Source organism: Oncorhynchus kisutch, linkage group LG17, assembly GCF_002021735.2.
Source record: "Oncorhynchus kisutch isolate 150728-3 linkage group LG17, Okis_V2, whole genome shotgun sequence".
NCBI lineage: Eukaryota > Metazoa > Chordata > Actinopteri > Salmoniformes > Salmonidae > Oncorhynchus > Oncorhynchus kisutch.
In genome coordinates this window covers 55663484-55679375 of record NC_034190.2, presented here as the reverse complement: position 1 = coordinate 55679375, position 15892 = coordinate 55663484, and the positions used below count along the sequence as shown (strand labels likewise).

Sequence of the window (15892 nt, the reverse complement as noted above, 5' to 3'; positions counted from 1 at the left end):
CATGATAGCCAGTTTCATCATAGCGCCTGATGGCTTTTGCAACTGCACTTCAATACGAAATGTTACGTATTGACTGACCTTCATGTCTTAAAGTAATGTCGTTTCTCTTTGCTTATTTGAGCTGTTCTTGCCATAATATGGACTTGGTCTTTTACCAAATAGGGCTATCTCCTATATACCACCCCTACCACCCCTACCTTGTCACAACAGAAGCTCAGCTCACTCAGCTCATTCCCCAAATTAACTTTTAACAAGACACCCCTGTTAATTGAAATGCATTCCAGGTGAAGCTGGTTGAGAGAATGCCAAGAGTGTGCAAAGCTGTCATTAAGTCAAAGGGTGGCTACTTTGAAGAATCTCAAATATAAAATATATTTAGATTTCTTTTTTGGTTACATGATTCCATGTGTTCATAGTTTTGATGTCTTCACTAGTATTCTACTATGTAGAAAATAGTAAAAATAAAGAAAAACCCTTGAATGAGTAGTTGTGTCCAAACATTTGACTGGTACTGTATATATTCCATTAAATGGATTTCCAAAATGTGCCAGACAATATTTGCCCTTATACGGAAAATAAATAGATTTGAACAAATCTGGGTGTGTTCTGGTGACATCCAAAGAGCATCTTAAAGGGTCAATATGCAGTTGTTACATACATTCCTGGACGTATAAAGGTATTCTATGTCCCCATTGATTCTTGAAGAATATAACTTAGAAATGCTTCATAAGTTTAGGTCAACTTTCATACCGCATCAGAACCCAAAATATAAGCTTGTTTTACACCAATGTTTGTAAACAAGGTAAATGTAAACAAACACTGTATACCCTTAAAACAATGGTTAAAACTATCCTTTTGATATCATGGGTGGTCAGTCGTTGCATCTATAGCCATCTATAGGTCTATGAATTTGAGAGTGGTTACATTTCTCCAGCCTCATCCCTCAACTTTTTACCGAAACAGTGGCGGGGACAACATTTTGTTATTGTTTCAACTGCGGATTGTCCCTTTAAAGCACTTTCAGGCTTTGTGGTTTTGACTCCAAATGTTTCCATCTTTTCCAATGGAAATGCAAAAGCATTGCTTGAGGCAGCTAAGAGTATTGACTGTGTCTAATCGAAAGTCTGTTTTTTTTTTTTTTTTTTTTTTTTTTTTTTCAATGCAAGTATACAGGATCAATCTATAAAAGTGGCATATAAGCAGAATCCAATTGGAACAATGTGGACCATTCGTTTGTCAGGTTGTTTCTCTCAGAGGAATGATGAAACAAACTAAAGTGCACCAAAATGTAAAAAAGGAAGGAATGTTTGTTTTGTCCAGATCATTTCAATCATTGTTTATGGTTAATCGAATCAAGATCATATGGGTTATATGACCAGACACTAATTCAATCAACTGAACTGTTCAAATCAACAGAACATTTCACCGGTTTTCCTTGCGGCCAGGTAGCACAGATGGTAGCTTTGCACCTATGTGAGCCAAGTCAAGATTCATTAGGAAAGCAAGCTAACATTAGCTAGTGTGCCAGCTTTACGGTATTGCTTGGCACGGCACTCAATAGGCATACGCAAAGCTATCGCGAGGAGTATTACAACTGTCATTTACAGTCATGCCAGCTTTTGTCAAGTAACTTCCAATGGTTCTCCTAATACACGCACCTGTTAGCTAGGGTGCTAATAACAGAGAGTAATGCTTTTGTCACTATAGTTCTATAATAAGTCACAACAGCTGATGATGGCTCTCATGATTGTGACCGAGTCAGGCAGGCCTTGACAGGGGGGCATCAAGTTAAGTGCTGCCACGTTGGTAATGTTGTTAGGTCTATGTTACTTGAGTAGAACATTTCTACTCCAAATATAGAGAAATATATAGCGAGCATACATTTATTGGAGGTTAAGTATTTTGGTATTTATGTTGACTTCTAGTTTGTTATACTCTCACTTGTGTCACATTAGACTTCAAAATCTTATCAAGTCAACTTAAAGCTATTGCCCATCAATAGAAAGTCAGTCAATAAAACAGTTTAAACATGACAATAGTATTTGAAAGTGGACCAAAAAGTGAACCAATATTAACCCCTAAGCCCACTACATTCAGGATAGATTCATCTTGATTTTTCAACAGGTTTACATTTAATTACTGTAAAGTATAGTCAGTATGAATTTGTTCAAAGGTTCATACCATATATAACTTCATATGAACTGGCAGTGTTACTGCAAGTGTTTCTTTCATCATGGTATACACAGTATTGTTTGTTGTATTTTTACTGTAATTTTACCTTCTGGTTGCTCAGGATGGTACTAGTAGCTTGTATTCTTCCAAGTTGCTTAAGAAAAGGTGCTAAGGCTAGATGTTTATTTGAGATGGAGCTGAGAATATTGTTAAATACATTTATAGTAAGTAAAAAAATAAATACAAAAAAAACTCATTCAAGCCACTGGCCTGGAAACAAACATTTATGCCAACAGACCCTGCCTCTTCAATTTTAGTCTTCTGAGAAAAATTATAGGGAAATGTACATGTTGCTGTATTGTAATGATCCTCATTCTAGTACCATTTTCATAAACTGTTGTTTTGGGTTAGAGTTTTGTACAGGTATGTTTATGTATGAATTTATTGTAATGATTTTAGTCTATCCGAATATTGATAATTTGTTAATATTAATGTTTTCAGTTTACGTATAAGCCTTAACTATTTTATCATTGAACAACCATTTTATTTCCATATTCTGTATAGTGTTCTTCAGTATTCAGTCTAGTAAACATTTTAATTTTTCCGCATGGAATATCCAAACTGTAATCTGTATATTAATGAACTGTTAACCCATATTCTCTATGAAAAGATGTGTAGATTTATTACACCTCTTTCTTTGTGATTTCATATATAAAGTTTAGACAACTTAATATGCACACAAGACTGAGAAGTAAAACTAATATCAATGTTTTAAAAAAACTTTATCTTTACCTTGTTTAATAAACAGACAGTTAAACAAAAAAATTGTACTGCATAACTTTGATGAATCATTTAAAACCAAACAACAGTTTGCAGCCACACAGTATGTAAAACATGGGTTGACTATTGTATTCACCATTCAATATTGCAACATTTATCATCAACAACATGATTGTTTGACCTTCTGTTCCAAGATATGATCTGGAGTTTATTCATTAGGAACCAGACAGAAGCAAACAGTCAAAACGAGGAGGGACTAACCTGAAATTGTCCAATAAGAAACGCACATTTTCAGTTGCCCAAATTTTTTGCTTCTGTTTGGCACTAATGAATACACCCCAGGTGCGCTTAAACTAAACAAAGGAATCAAATACACATGGGAAGATTGAATGACCTTTATTTATGAAAATACATGTTCATTATCTTTATAAAAAAAAATCACATTTACATTAGTACCTAAAAGTTCATGTTAATTACTCTAATGAATATGACTGTTAATAGCAAGCATTATTTGTAGATTGTTTAGCAGCAGGACAGAGCATTACACTTTATCATTACAGGCACCTTGAAGACAAAATGGAGGATTACAAAGCATATCATACCATATTATTTAATGTACATTCCTTGCTGAATCAATCTCTAAAGGCTACAGTGAATGATTGTAAGTTGTCAGTGGCTAAATAAAAAGGTTAAAATTCCATGTTTATAAAACATTGCTAAATTAAATAATCGCTTTGTGGTTAAAACATCTAAGAGTCATACTACACAAACTTAAAAATCTATAGTGAAAAAGAAATGCATTACTGTAACAGATGATCAAATGATGTGTATATTGTGAATATGGTATTTTCCAAGACTACCAAGCAGGCCCTAACCTCGACAAGATATTGTCACTCCCACAAGTTACATAAAAAATAAGCAGCTTTTTTTTCTTTTTAAATGATAAAGTACCTAAAAACACTGACCTCTAAATGGGCATGCAACTGGATCCCATTCAAAGCAAAACAAACTATTGTAAAACTTGCCATCTTTCTTAAAATGTTTAACCTTTATTTAACTAGGCAAGTCAGTTAAGGACAAATTCTTATTTTACAATGATGGCCAATTGAGCGCCGCCTTATGGGACTCCCGATCACGGCCGGTTGTGATACAGACCGGGATCGAACCAGGGTCTGTAGTGACGCCTCTAGCACTGAGATGCTGCGCCACTCGGGAGAATCTCTTATATAAGAGACAACGGTATTGTTCGCCATATTAAAACGCATTTTAGTTAAGAACATAATGAACAGAGGTATAGTATAGTCTACACCAGAGTACAGGTTTGTAGTGGTTTGAGTGATAATATTAGGATTGCTAATAATGGCTAATTGAAAGCCCACAATCTGCTTCTTAGCATTAGTCTATACATACATACTGTATCTGCCTCATTACAACACATCCAGTTGTATGTAACATTCTCGCCCTCGTAACACCATTGGTCCACTCGATAGAAAACACGTGTGTAAACTTAACAGATATGCCTTGAACCACGTTAAGACTTAATCTCAGAAAACATCCTAAAACATATTACAATCCCAAAAGGCATGAGTTTTTCATAGAAAATAAAATGCCAACAATGGATTTAAGTTAAATCCTACAGCTACCGTTTCACTGCCACATTCCTCAGAATGTAAACCAACTCGAGCATGTTCAAAAAAAGAAGTGATAATTTCAAACAGCTCTTTCACACCACTGTCATTTAATTGTTACTATTGTACATTGATGTCAGACACATGCAGTAAGGTCCAAAAGTATTTGGACAGTGACAAATGTTTTGTTGTTTTGCCTCTGTGCTCCAGCACTTTTGGATTTGAGGGTATTTTCATCCATATTGGGTGAAACGTTTAGAAATTACAGCACTTTTTGTACATAGTCCCATGATTTTAGGGAACCAAAAGTTTTAGGGAAAATGTACTTATGATATTTATGTAACTTTCTCACTCATCATTATTCACGATTCATTAAATTATTATCCGTAATCATGGTAGCATCCACATGAATGTAAAAGTATTTAGAAACATATTCTATTCTTATTTACAATACAAGTTCATCCAAAATGAACCAATACATTATTTACCATGAATTTCTATTAGGCACAAACTTTTCTGAAACACAATCAAAACAAACTGCAAAATGCATTCAACAAGTTTGTAGACTCACAAGCTTGATGTAGTCATTGCGTGCTAGGAATATGGGACCAAATACTAAACTTTTGACTATTAATACACTCAAGTGAATTTGTCCAAATACTTTTGGTTCCGTAAAATGGGGGGGACTATGTACAAGTACTGTGGTTTCTAAACAATTCACTTGATATGGATGAAGATACCATAAAATTAAATCTGAGAGTCTGTACTTGAACCATAGTCATTGTACCATTTCAAATCCAAAGTGCCGGAGTACAGAGCCAAAACAACAAAATATGAGTCACTTTACAAATACTTTTGGACCTCACTGTATTAGTGTAGAAATTGTGATGCTAGTATCTAGATTTTTTTTTTTTAATTGACCAGTCTTTTCCTTGAATACAAAGACACATATTTGATTCAATGTAAATGTAGTCATACCAGCTCCAGACCTTCATAAGGCTCCATGTTCAGTTTGGCCTTATTTTCTGAATATAAAGACCATCGTAGCATTTGGAGGATTTAAAATGAAGTGCATCCACATTTAGTGCATCCAAAAAAGACCATATCTTAGTTAACTAGTTACTTCCACTTCCAATCGAATAGTTGCACTTAAGCTCAAATCACACAAGTCACTGTTCAAAATACTATTTTCAATGTTTGCCATTGACACACTCCCACAGACTTAACCAGCCAAACCCCCAAAAGCTCACTTTTCAAACATCCCACTGTGAACACAAGGGAGATAAGGCAGCAGCTGCAAGCCAAATGAGGGAGTCAGTGGTATAATTCCACAATTCAAACTGTGTTCCACAGGCAAAGCAGAAAAGACCATGAATTGTCATTATAGTAGAGGTATCGCATTAAAAATTCCCACAACTGTCTATTTTGTACACAATGACATAATTGTCTTGTAAAATAAACACTCAGGTCAACACCTCAAAGGTAAGTAACAGTAGCCTCAGCTTCCAGGCTTCCTTAGAGACTTGGAAGAATGGTAACGCAGAGACCAAGACTAGAGTAACAGTGACAGATTCTCCTGTGGTCAATGGAGCAGTCATTTTGTATACCAGGGTCCTCACCACCCTTTAACCCCTTCCTCATACCTAGTCACTCCCCACACAAATCACTTTCTGGTCACTGGTCACTCTCCTCTGGGTCTTTGGTGTCTGGGGGAGCTACAGGGGAGGTGAGGTTCAGGTAGCCCAGTTCAAAGGACTGCAACTGGGAATGGGGCGTGGAGGACGACGTCTGGATGCCCTCCACGCGCTCGCCCACCTTCACCCGGCAGATGGCATTGAGGATGCCCAGAGGGTCACACGCACCTGATGTCAGACTGCAGACAGACAGGTGGTTACTGTAAGAACAATGGATGAATGGTGCCAGAAGTTATGAATGACCTTGCTACAAGTGCAGTTAAAATGTTGTTCAAGCCCAGAGCAGTCACAATGTTGAAGAGCAGCTTCAAATAAGAACATACAAGCAAGTCATGTAGTATGCCCTGAGTATATTTATGACCAAAAATATAAAAAACATGGGCCCAACACTTTACACAAGTGTTGGTCCCATGTTTCATGAGCTGAAATAAAAGATCCCAGAAATGTTCCATATGCACAAAAAGCTTATTTCTCTCAAATGTTGTGCGTATATTTGTTTATATCCCTGTTAGTGAACATTTCTCCTTTTCCAAGATAATCCATCCACCTGACAGGGGTGGCAAATCAAGAAGCAGATTAAACAGCATGATATTTACACAGGTGCACCTTGTGCTGGGGACAATATTAGGCCACAGAAATGTGCAGTTTTGTCACACAACACAATGCTACAGATTGGAATTGGCATGTTGACTGCAGGAATGACCACCACAGATTTTGCCAGATAATTGAATGTTTATTTCTCTACCATCGTTTTAGAGAATTTGGTAGTACATCCAAACGGCTTCACAACCGCAGACCATGTGCATGGCGTCGTGTGGGGGTGAGTGGTTTCCTGATGTCAACATTGTGAACAGAGTGCTCCATGGTGGAGGTGTGGTTATGGTATGGGCAAGCTACGGACAACGAGCACAATTGCATTTTATCGATGGCAATTTGAATGCACAAAAATAACGTGACAAGATAATGTGAGGACCATTTTTTTAAGGTGACCCGCAGATGCAGCATATCTTTATTCCCAGTCATGTGAAATCCATATATTAGGGTCTAATGAATTCATTTCAATTGGCTGACTTCCTCATATGAACTGTAACTCCGTAAAATGAATGAAATTGTTGCATGTTGCACTTATATTTTTGAACTATAACTATATGCAATATATTGTATGCATCTATGCAATTTGTACCTTAATGTTGACTTATGAAGGATGCTGTCGTTCGCAAGACTTTCAGAAGGAAACATTTTCTTGATATCCTGGGGGGGGGGAGCAGATGAAAAATTAGTTAGGAAAACATGATGCTCTTTTGTGCCAATGTCAGGGACCATGGGATTGGTACCTCTAGGTTGCAGAGCGATTGTGGTTGGACGTTCCTCAGAGCCCGCTCTAGCGTTCCGACTTGATTGGCCAACTTTAAAGTTCTTTCCTGAAGTTGTCTGTTCTCCACCTCCAGAAAGTTGACCCTGAAAGAGAAATTTGGTAAAAGACCAAGTCCATAGTACGGCAAGAACAGCTCAAATAAGCAAAGAGAAATGACAGTCTATCATTCCTTTAAGACATGAAAGTCAGCGGAAAATTTCAAGAACTCTGAAAGTTTCTTGAAGTGCAGTCGCAAAAATCATCAAGTGCTATGATGAAACTGGCTCTCATGAGGACCGCCACAGGAAAGGAAGACCCAGAGTTACCTCTGCTGCAGAGGATGAGTTCATTAGAGTTACCAGACTCAGAAATTGCAGCCCAAATAAATGCTTCAGAGTTCAAGTAACAGATACATCAATATCAACTGTTCAGAGGAGACTGCGTGAAATCAGGCCTTCATGTTTGAATTGTTGCAAAGAAACCACTACTAAAGAACACCAATAAGAAGAGACTATCTTGGGCCAAGAAACACGAGCAATGGACATTTGACCAGTGGAAATCTGTCTGGCCTGATCTCCAAATTTAAGATTTTTGGTTCCAACTGCCGTATCTTTGTGAGATACAGAGTAGATGAACGGATGATCTCTGCATGTGTTGTTCCCAACGTGAAGAAAGGAAGAGGAGATGTGATGGTGCTTTGCTGGTGACACATTGATTTATTTAGAATTCAAGGCACACTTAACCAGCATGTTTACCACAGCATTCTGCAGCGATACGCCTTTTTCAACAGGACATTGACCAAAAATACACCTCCAGTCTATGTAAGGGCTATTTGACCAAGAAGGAGAGTGATGAGTGCTGCATCAGATGACCTGGATTCCACAATCACCTGACCTCACCCCAATTGAGATGAGTTGGACAGTAGAGTGAAGGAAAAGCATTCAACAAGTGCTCAGCAAATGTGGGAACTCCTTCAACACTGTTGCAAAAGCATTCCAGGTAAAGCTGGTTGAGAGAATGCCAAGAGTGTGCAACACTTTCATCAAGGTAGAGGGTGGCTTCTTTGAAGAATCTCAAATATAAAATACATTTTTATTTGTTTAACTCTTTTTTTGGCTACTACATGATTCCATGTGTTATTTCATAGTTTATGTCTTCACTATTATTCTACAATGTAGAAAATAGTAAAAAGAAAAGAAAAACCCTTAAATGAGTAGGTGTCCAAACTTTTGTCTGTCACTGTACCTTAAGGGACAGTTCGGCAAAATGACATACTGTAAAACTTGTATTAATAGCCCAGGAGTTTATTTGCTTAAATCACTGAACACAACTGCCGTTTATTAGAGATAGTCTTCCATTTCCTTAATGCACACAGCTTTTGCTCATTTGCATAGTTATTTGTTTAATTCCAGCATTCACGTCCAGCATTTTAATACATTTCTTAATTTCCTGCACTAATGTGTTATCATTTACACACTGTAACCACGTTTCCATCCAGAGTTTATGCGAGTCATACCATATTTAAAAACAATCAAAAGTTTCAGTACAATTTTTTAAATGCTGACAGAACTTGTTTGTTCAACATCTTTATGTCTGTAAAATGAAGTGTGAAAAATGGTGGTGGAAAATATTGAAATAATAATCATATAGAAGTAAGCTTTGAGGCACGCGATGATATGGTGTGTGGTTCTCCCATTACGACTCAGGGAAAACATGCAGTTTATTAGGCTACAGAAGAAATAAGTCATGATGAATTTCACAGGGTGGTGAAAGTGAATGGTGGTCTTGATGCTCCTTTCCAATAAATATCTAGGGTCTTGTTTTACTGACATGTTCGATGCTTGACTGCCATTTGACCCCCAAAAAATGCTGACCACAACACATGCGTTGCCAAATAAATGTAGTCATACATGTTATTCAATCATTGCACCCACGTGCGTCAACAAGCGTTGGAGTAGCCAGGCGCTAAAATAGAACTTGGTTCTATTTGTGACGCTTGATGCGCAGCAAGTACCGCCACTCCCATCTCCTCATTGGTTTTTAGGAGCATATACCCACGTGGATGTTTGAAAGATGAACTGAGGTCCACCCTCCAGTCCAGTTGGTAGTGGTAATGCACCTTAAAAGTTGGTTGCCAACCGTCATATAAAGTCCAAAGAAGAAGAAGCCTGAAAGAGGATAGATTTCTAGAAACAAACTTTTACCCTTTTATCTGTGGATTATTTGTTGGAGTATAGGACCTTGTGCATATCAGGTAAAATAACAACCCAATGTTTATATCCCAGGACAAAGCGGACTGGCCAGCATGTTAGGCTATCCATAATAATCTCATCATGTAGACTAGACTACCTGCACAGCCTACCCACACTGTATCTGTATCTCCAAGACCATAGTAGGCACATTTGCTATTTAGCGCAACAGTTGTGACAAAAGCTGTTGAAAATGCGATGAAAAGACATTGAACTTTAGATTTTATTTGGTACTTGAAAACATAAGCGAAAAAATACATTTTGACTGCACTACATCATCACACAGTGATTATTTATCCACATCCAGTCCGTTTGGTGGAAACACCACTGGTGGAAAAATGCAAATATTTTCTTTATGCTTTAAAAAAAATATTCACATAAATCGGTCGCCAATTTAATGGAAACCTAGTTAATGTCATTTTTCTTTTGTCTTAGTATACCGCCATAAAAATAATAATATATTACTTTTCCTTGACAGAATAATTTGACTGACTGTGCATTTCCTGCAGTTGTACTTTCACCACTAGAGGGCGATCTGCCAATTACTGACTGTTTTCTTCTAGCCAGTTAGCTTGCAGTTCTCAGCTGTTGGCAGCCATTTGCTGAAATGCCCGGCTTTTAAAAAAGGGACAGGCGGCTATTCGCGTTTAATTGAAGTTTTACGGTATTTAGATATTTGTTTCCTTACCTTGAAAGCAGTCTATGGAGAAGCAGTGACTGAAATTCACACGTTGGTTTTGTGGAACTTTCCCTAATTTCGCTGAATTATACCCAGGTGACTATGTTACAGCCGGTGTTGCGTGTGGTGAACACATTCACATCAACACTTGACCAAATGACACACTCCTTAATTTGGCAGCCCCACCTTGCTTTAACTACTTATTACAAAAATAAGGAATGGGGCTAGAGAAATGTAACCACACGCAAATTCATAGATAGAGTACTCAGTACCTGTGTTGAACATTGGAGGCCTTTCTCAGGCCGTTGCTCCCCATCTCCTCTGCCTCGCTCATCCTCCTCAGAAGTTCTCTCTTCTCTACCAGCAATTTTTCATTCTCCTCCATAACTGTCCTGATCCAGTCTTTCTCCTACATACCATAAGAGAGGAAGAGAGGTAGAGTCCTTCAAGGCTATCATCACTATTATTACTACTACAGCAACTGCTCATGCCACATCTCAATGCCCTCTCAGACAACAGACACCGTGACACTACAGATGTCACTCTTTTAAAAAGGGCAGACAAACCCATCTAGGGATGTTGAAAATTAGCATATAGCACCGGATGATTGTTACTTCAATGTGTTTGTACCTGTCCCTGTTCATGAAATGAACCATGAAACCAATGAAATGACTGAAAAACAGACAGACTGATTGACAGACAGACTGACCTTGTGGGAGAGGCTGGAGGCCAGGGCAAGGTCGTTCTCCAGTTTCTGGATGGTGCGGTCTCTCTGGGCCGTGGCCATCAGGAAGATCTGCTTGGCCTTCCTCAGCTTGGTCTTGTGCTGCGACTGTTTCTCATTGTACTTCCTGTAATGTGGAACGGGGAGGTGGGAGAGATGTTGGAGCGTTCATGTCATTGAGGTGTAGTTTAATATTAGTCTATAGTGTTTATGGGATTCATGGAAGAAGTCATCTTAATGTTTGTGTATGTGTACAGTAAGTCGCTGGAGGGGTTGGTGGTGTGTGTGAGCAAATGTGCCCATATATATATATATATATATTCCCTTTTCACACTATTGTGCACGTGCTGACTGATATTTCCTTTCCAGCACAGTTCCAGCAACTGTGGTGGGATATGTAGCCAGGCCAGTTTGGTACAGTACTGTGAAAATCCTTTTATAGGCTACTTGATGAACAGGCTTCTGACCTGATGTAAGTGTCCAGCTGTGTGATGACCTGCTGGAGCTCCTCCTGGAGCCGTTCACTCTCCTGCTGACTGGCCACCAACTCCTCTCCTAGCTGAAGACACGACCTCTGGCTCTCTCTCTGCTGCAGACCAGAGCATGCATACGCAAAACACAACGTTCAATCTGTACTCCTACTACTAGGGTTGACCCCATGGAGTCGAATTGACAAATATCAAATATAAATGACCTGATTTGAATAGTCACGAAATGACGTTCTTAACCTGAAGCTCGGCCTTTAAAAATACATACACTACTCAAAACATTAGCTTATAAAAGTTGAATGAGGGCAGAGAAAAGTAACAGAACTACGGGATTGGAAACTCGCTTCAGAGGTAGATCCTGTAAGTATACTATTTGAGATCATTTCAAAAACATTAGCTGGTCACCAGCTAGCTTCCATGTTGCCATGGAACAAATAAAAAAAGTCCCAAAAGTACAAACCCCACGCCCCTGGCATTCTTGACAGACTAAAACAAACGCTCCAAGTTTTTGAAAAATATCAAATTGTATTTGAACCCACGTCTGGGCCCAGTATCTACTGACCTCCTCTCTGGCCTTGCCATGCTCGGCTTCCAGGACAGCTAGGCGTGTCTCCAGCTGCTGTGTGAGGTGTCTGAGCTCTGAGTTGTTGCGTCCCAGTGATACCTCCTTCCCCCTCAGAGAACGCACCTGCTGCTGCAGCTCCTCCTCCCTCTGCTCCAACAGCTTCCTGTTCAAGGGGGCAGTGATGTGGGGACATGAGATACAGCCATAGTGAGATCAGGCACTCGGTGTTAGGTGATGGTACTTTTAAAAGTGCCATCCTTTTTAATATAAATGTGCACTTTTTTTCTCCACTGATATTCTCGCACTGGCTCGATACACACTCACTGGACTCTACCCACTCACACTACAACAAACATAGACGCACACTACATACACTCACACAAACATATTGATGCCACTCACTCACACACTCCTCACATATGCTGCGGCTACTGTTTATCATCTATCCTGATTGCCTTGTCACCATTACCCCTACCTACATGTACATATTACCTCAATTACCTCGTACCCCTGCACATTGAGTCGGTACCGGTACTCCTTGTATATAGCCTTGTTAATGATATTTTATTGTGTTACTATTTCCTTGCTAAACTTTTTACTTATAACCATTTCACGGTAAAGTCGACACCTGTTGTATTTGGAGCATGTGACGAATAACATCTGATTGAGCTACGAGTCTCTTTTTCATTGTGATCCCTGGAGGCATTTTCTTCTGTCCTACAGCTCACTCAATGATCTTTAAAGGCTGCGGGGGTAAAAGCAATATAGTAGTGAGTGAGAGAGAGAGAAAAGATCCAAAGTAGTGTATTTTATAAAGTGCCCTGGTGTGCCTCAGCAGACTATTATTCTCTGACTGTAGAGTACCACAGTATGAGTTATAATTCCCATAAAACATAGCAGTCAAACCATTTTTCCACCATTCATTTTTTCCATAGAGGTTTTTAAAAACACTTAAAATAAGAGCTGCTTCTCATCTAGGCTTACCCTGGCGTGATGTTTTGATAGCCGTGTAAAAGCCAATTTATGCTTGATCGGAAAATGTGGTCTAAAGCGCCGTATGGACGGTGGTGATGCAATTGGGAGCCTCCGGAGGCACGCAGGGGCCAAATTGAGCTCCGCACCGACACTCAAATTTTGTAACAATGCGGAGGGCTCCGTATAGCTCTGCATTGACATGATTGGTTGATGGTAGGTGAGGGCGGGAGGTCCTGTATAAACACAAACTCACTTCCTTGACAACAGCAAGACCAATCATGTCAATGCAGAGCTATACGGAGCTCCTTGACAACAGCAAGACCAATCATGTCAATGCAGAGCTATACGGAGCCCTCCGCATTATGAATGCCCTGATTTCTGCACGGCCAATGCAGACGGACGATTGACCATGCAGCGCCATGTCTTGTGCAAGTTTTATTTTATTTTATTTCACCTTTATTTAACCAGGTAGGCAAGTTGAGAACACCTTTATTTAACCAGGTAGGCAAGTTGAGAACACCTTTATTTAACCAGGTAGGCAAGTTGAGAACACCTTTATTTAACCAGGTAGGCAAGTTGAGAACAAGTTCTCCTTTACAATTGCGACCTGGCCAAGATAAAGCAAAGCAGTTCGACACATACAACAACAGAGTTACACATGGAGTAAAACAAACATACAGTCAATAACAATAGAAAAATAAGTATATATACAATGTGAGCAAATGAGGTGAGATAAGGGACTCCAAAAAGTTTTGGGACACTGTAAAGTCCATGGATAAGAAGAGCGCCTCCTCCCCGCTGCCCACAGCACTGAGGCTAGGTAACACGGTCACCACCGATAAATCCATGATAATCGAAAATTTCAATAAGCATTTCTCAACGGCTGGTCATGCCTTCCTCCTGGCTACTCCAACCCCGGCCAACAGCTCCGCCTCCCCGCAGCTACTGGCCCAAGCCTCCCCAGCTTCTCCTTCACCCACATCCAGACAGCTGATGTTCTGAAAGAGCTGCAAAACCTGGACCTGTACAAATCAGCTGGGCTCGACAATCTGGACCCTCTCTTTCTAAAACTATCCGCCGCCTATTACCAGCCTGTTCAACCTCTTCTTCGTATCGTCCGAGATCCCTAAAGATTGGAAAGTTGCCGTGGTCATCCCCCTCTTCAAAAGGGGGTGACACCCTAGACCCAAACTGTTACAGACCTATATCCATCCTGCCCTGCCTATCTAAAGTCTTCGAAAGCCAAGTTAATAAACAGATCACTGACCATTTCGAATCACACCGTACCTTCTCCACTGTGCAATCCGGCTTCCGAGCCGAGCCGGTCACGGGTGCAGCTCAGCCACGCTCAATGGACTAAACGATATCATAACCGACATCGATAAAAGACAGTACTGTGCAGCCGTCTTCATCGACCTGGCCAAGGCTTTCGACTCAGTCAATCACCATATTCTTATCGGCAGACTCAATAGCCTTGGTTTTTCTAAGGACTGCCTCGCCTGGTTCACCAACTACTTTGCAGACAGAGTTCAGTGTATCAAATCGGAGGGCATGTTGTCCGGACCTCTGGCAGTCTATGGGGGTACCACAGGGTTCATTTCTTGGGCCGACTCTTTTCTCTGTATATATCAATGTCGTCGCTCTTGCTGCGGGCGATTCCCTGATCCACCTCTACACAGACGACACCATATACATATACCATATACACCGTATACTTCTGGCCCTTCCTTGGACACTGTGCTAACTAACCTCCAAACAAGCTTCAATGCCACATAACACTCCTTCTGTGGCCTTCAACTGCTCTTAAACGCTAGTAAAACCAAATGCATGCTTTTCAACCATTCGCCCGACTGGCATCACCACCCTGGATGGTTCCGACCTAGAATATGTAGGCAACTATAAATACCTAGGTGTCTGGCTAAACTGTAAACTCTCCTTCCAGACTCATATCAAACATCTCCAATCCAAAATCTACATTCTATTTAGCAGCAAAGCCTCCTTCACTCACACCGTCAAACTTACCCTAGTAGAACTGACTATCCTACCGATCCTCGACTTCGGCGATGTCATCTACAAAATAGCTTCCAACACTCTACTAAGTAAACTGGATGCAGTCTATCACAGTGCCATCCGTTTTGCTACCAAATCACCTTATACCACCCACCACTGCGACCTGTATGCTCTAGTCGGCTGGCCCTCGCTACATATTCGTCGCCAGACCCACTTGCTCCAGTCTATGCTAGGTAAAGCTCCGCCTTATCTCAGCTCACTGGTCACGATAACAACACCCACCCGTAGCACACGTTCCAGCAGGTATATCTCACGGATCATCCCCAAAGCCAACACCTCATTTGACCGCCTTTCCTTACAGTTCTCTGCTGCCAGTGACTGGAACGAATTGCAAAAATCGCTTAAGTTGGAGGCTTATTTCCCTCACCAACTTTAAACATCAACTATCTGAGCAGCTAACTGATCGCTGCAGCTGTACATAGTTAATCTGTAAATAGCCCACCCAATCTATATACCTCATCCCCATACTGTTTTTGTTTTATTTACTTTTCTGCTCTTTTGCACACCAGTATCT

The 15892-nt window shown here is 40.0% G+C and overlaps 1 protein-coding gene across 3 annotated transcripts in view; it reads right to left on the bottom strand.

Annotated features, from left to right (window-relative positions):
• Positions 1-1127: 1127 nt before the first annotated feature.
• ccdc30 (coiled-coil domain containing 30) overlaps positions 1128-15892 on the bottom strand; it is a 45778-nt gene continuing 31013 nt past the window's right edge. For 2 of the 3 annotated variants that reach the window (XM_031794117.1, XM_031794119.1), the window contains 7 exons: positions 12331-12496; positions 11748-11869; positions 11266-11407; positions 10829-10965; positions 7609-7732; positions 7458-7525; positions 1128-6474 (listed from right to left, as the gene is read on the bottom strand). In XM_031794117.1, the coding sequence (XP_031649977.1) occupies positions 6255-6474; positions 7458-7525; positions 7609-7732; positions 10829-10965; positions 11266-11407; positions 11748-11869; positions 12331-12496 (979 nt within the window). In that variant the 3' untranslated portion in view covers positions 1128-6254. The remainder of the gene's footprint in view (positions 6475-7457; positions 7526-7608; positions 7733-10828; positions 10966-11265; positions 11408-11747; positions 11870-12330; positions 12497-15892) is intronic. The other variant, XM_031794118.1, reaches the window with a different exon arrangement.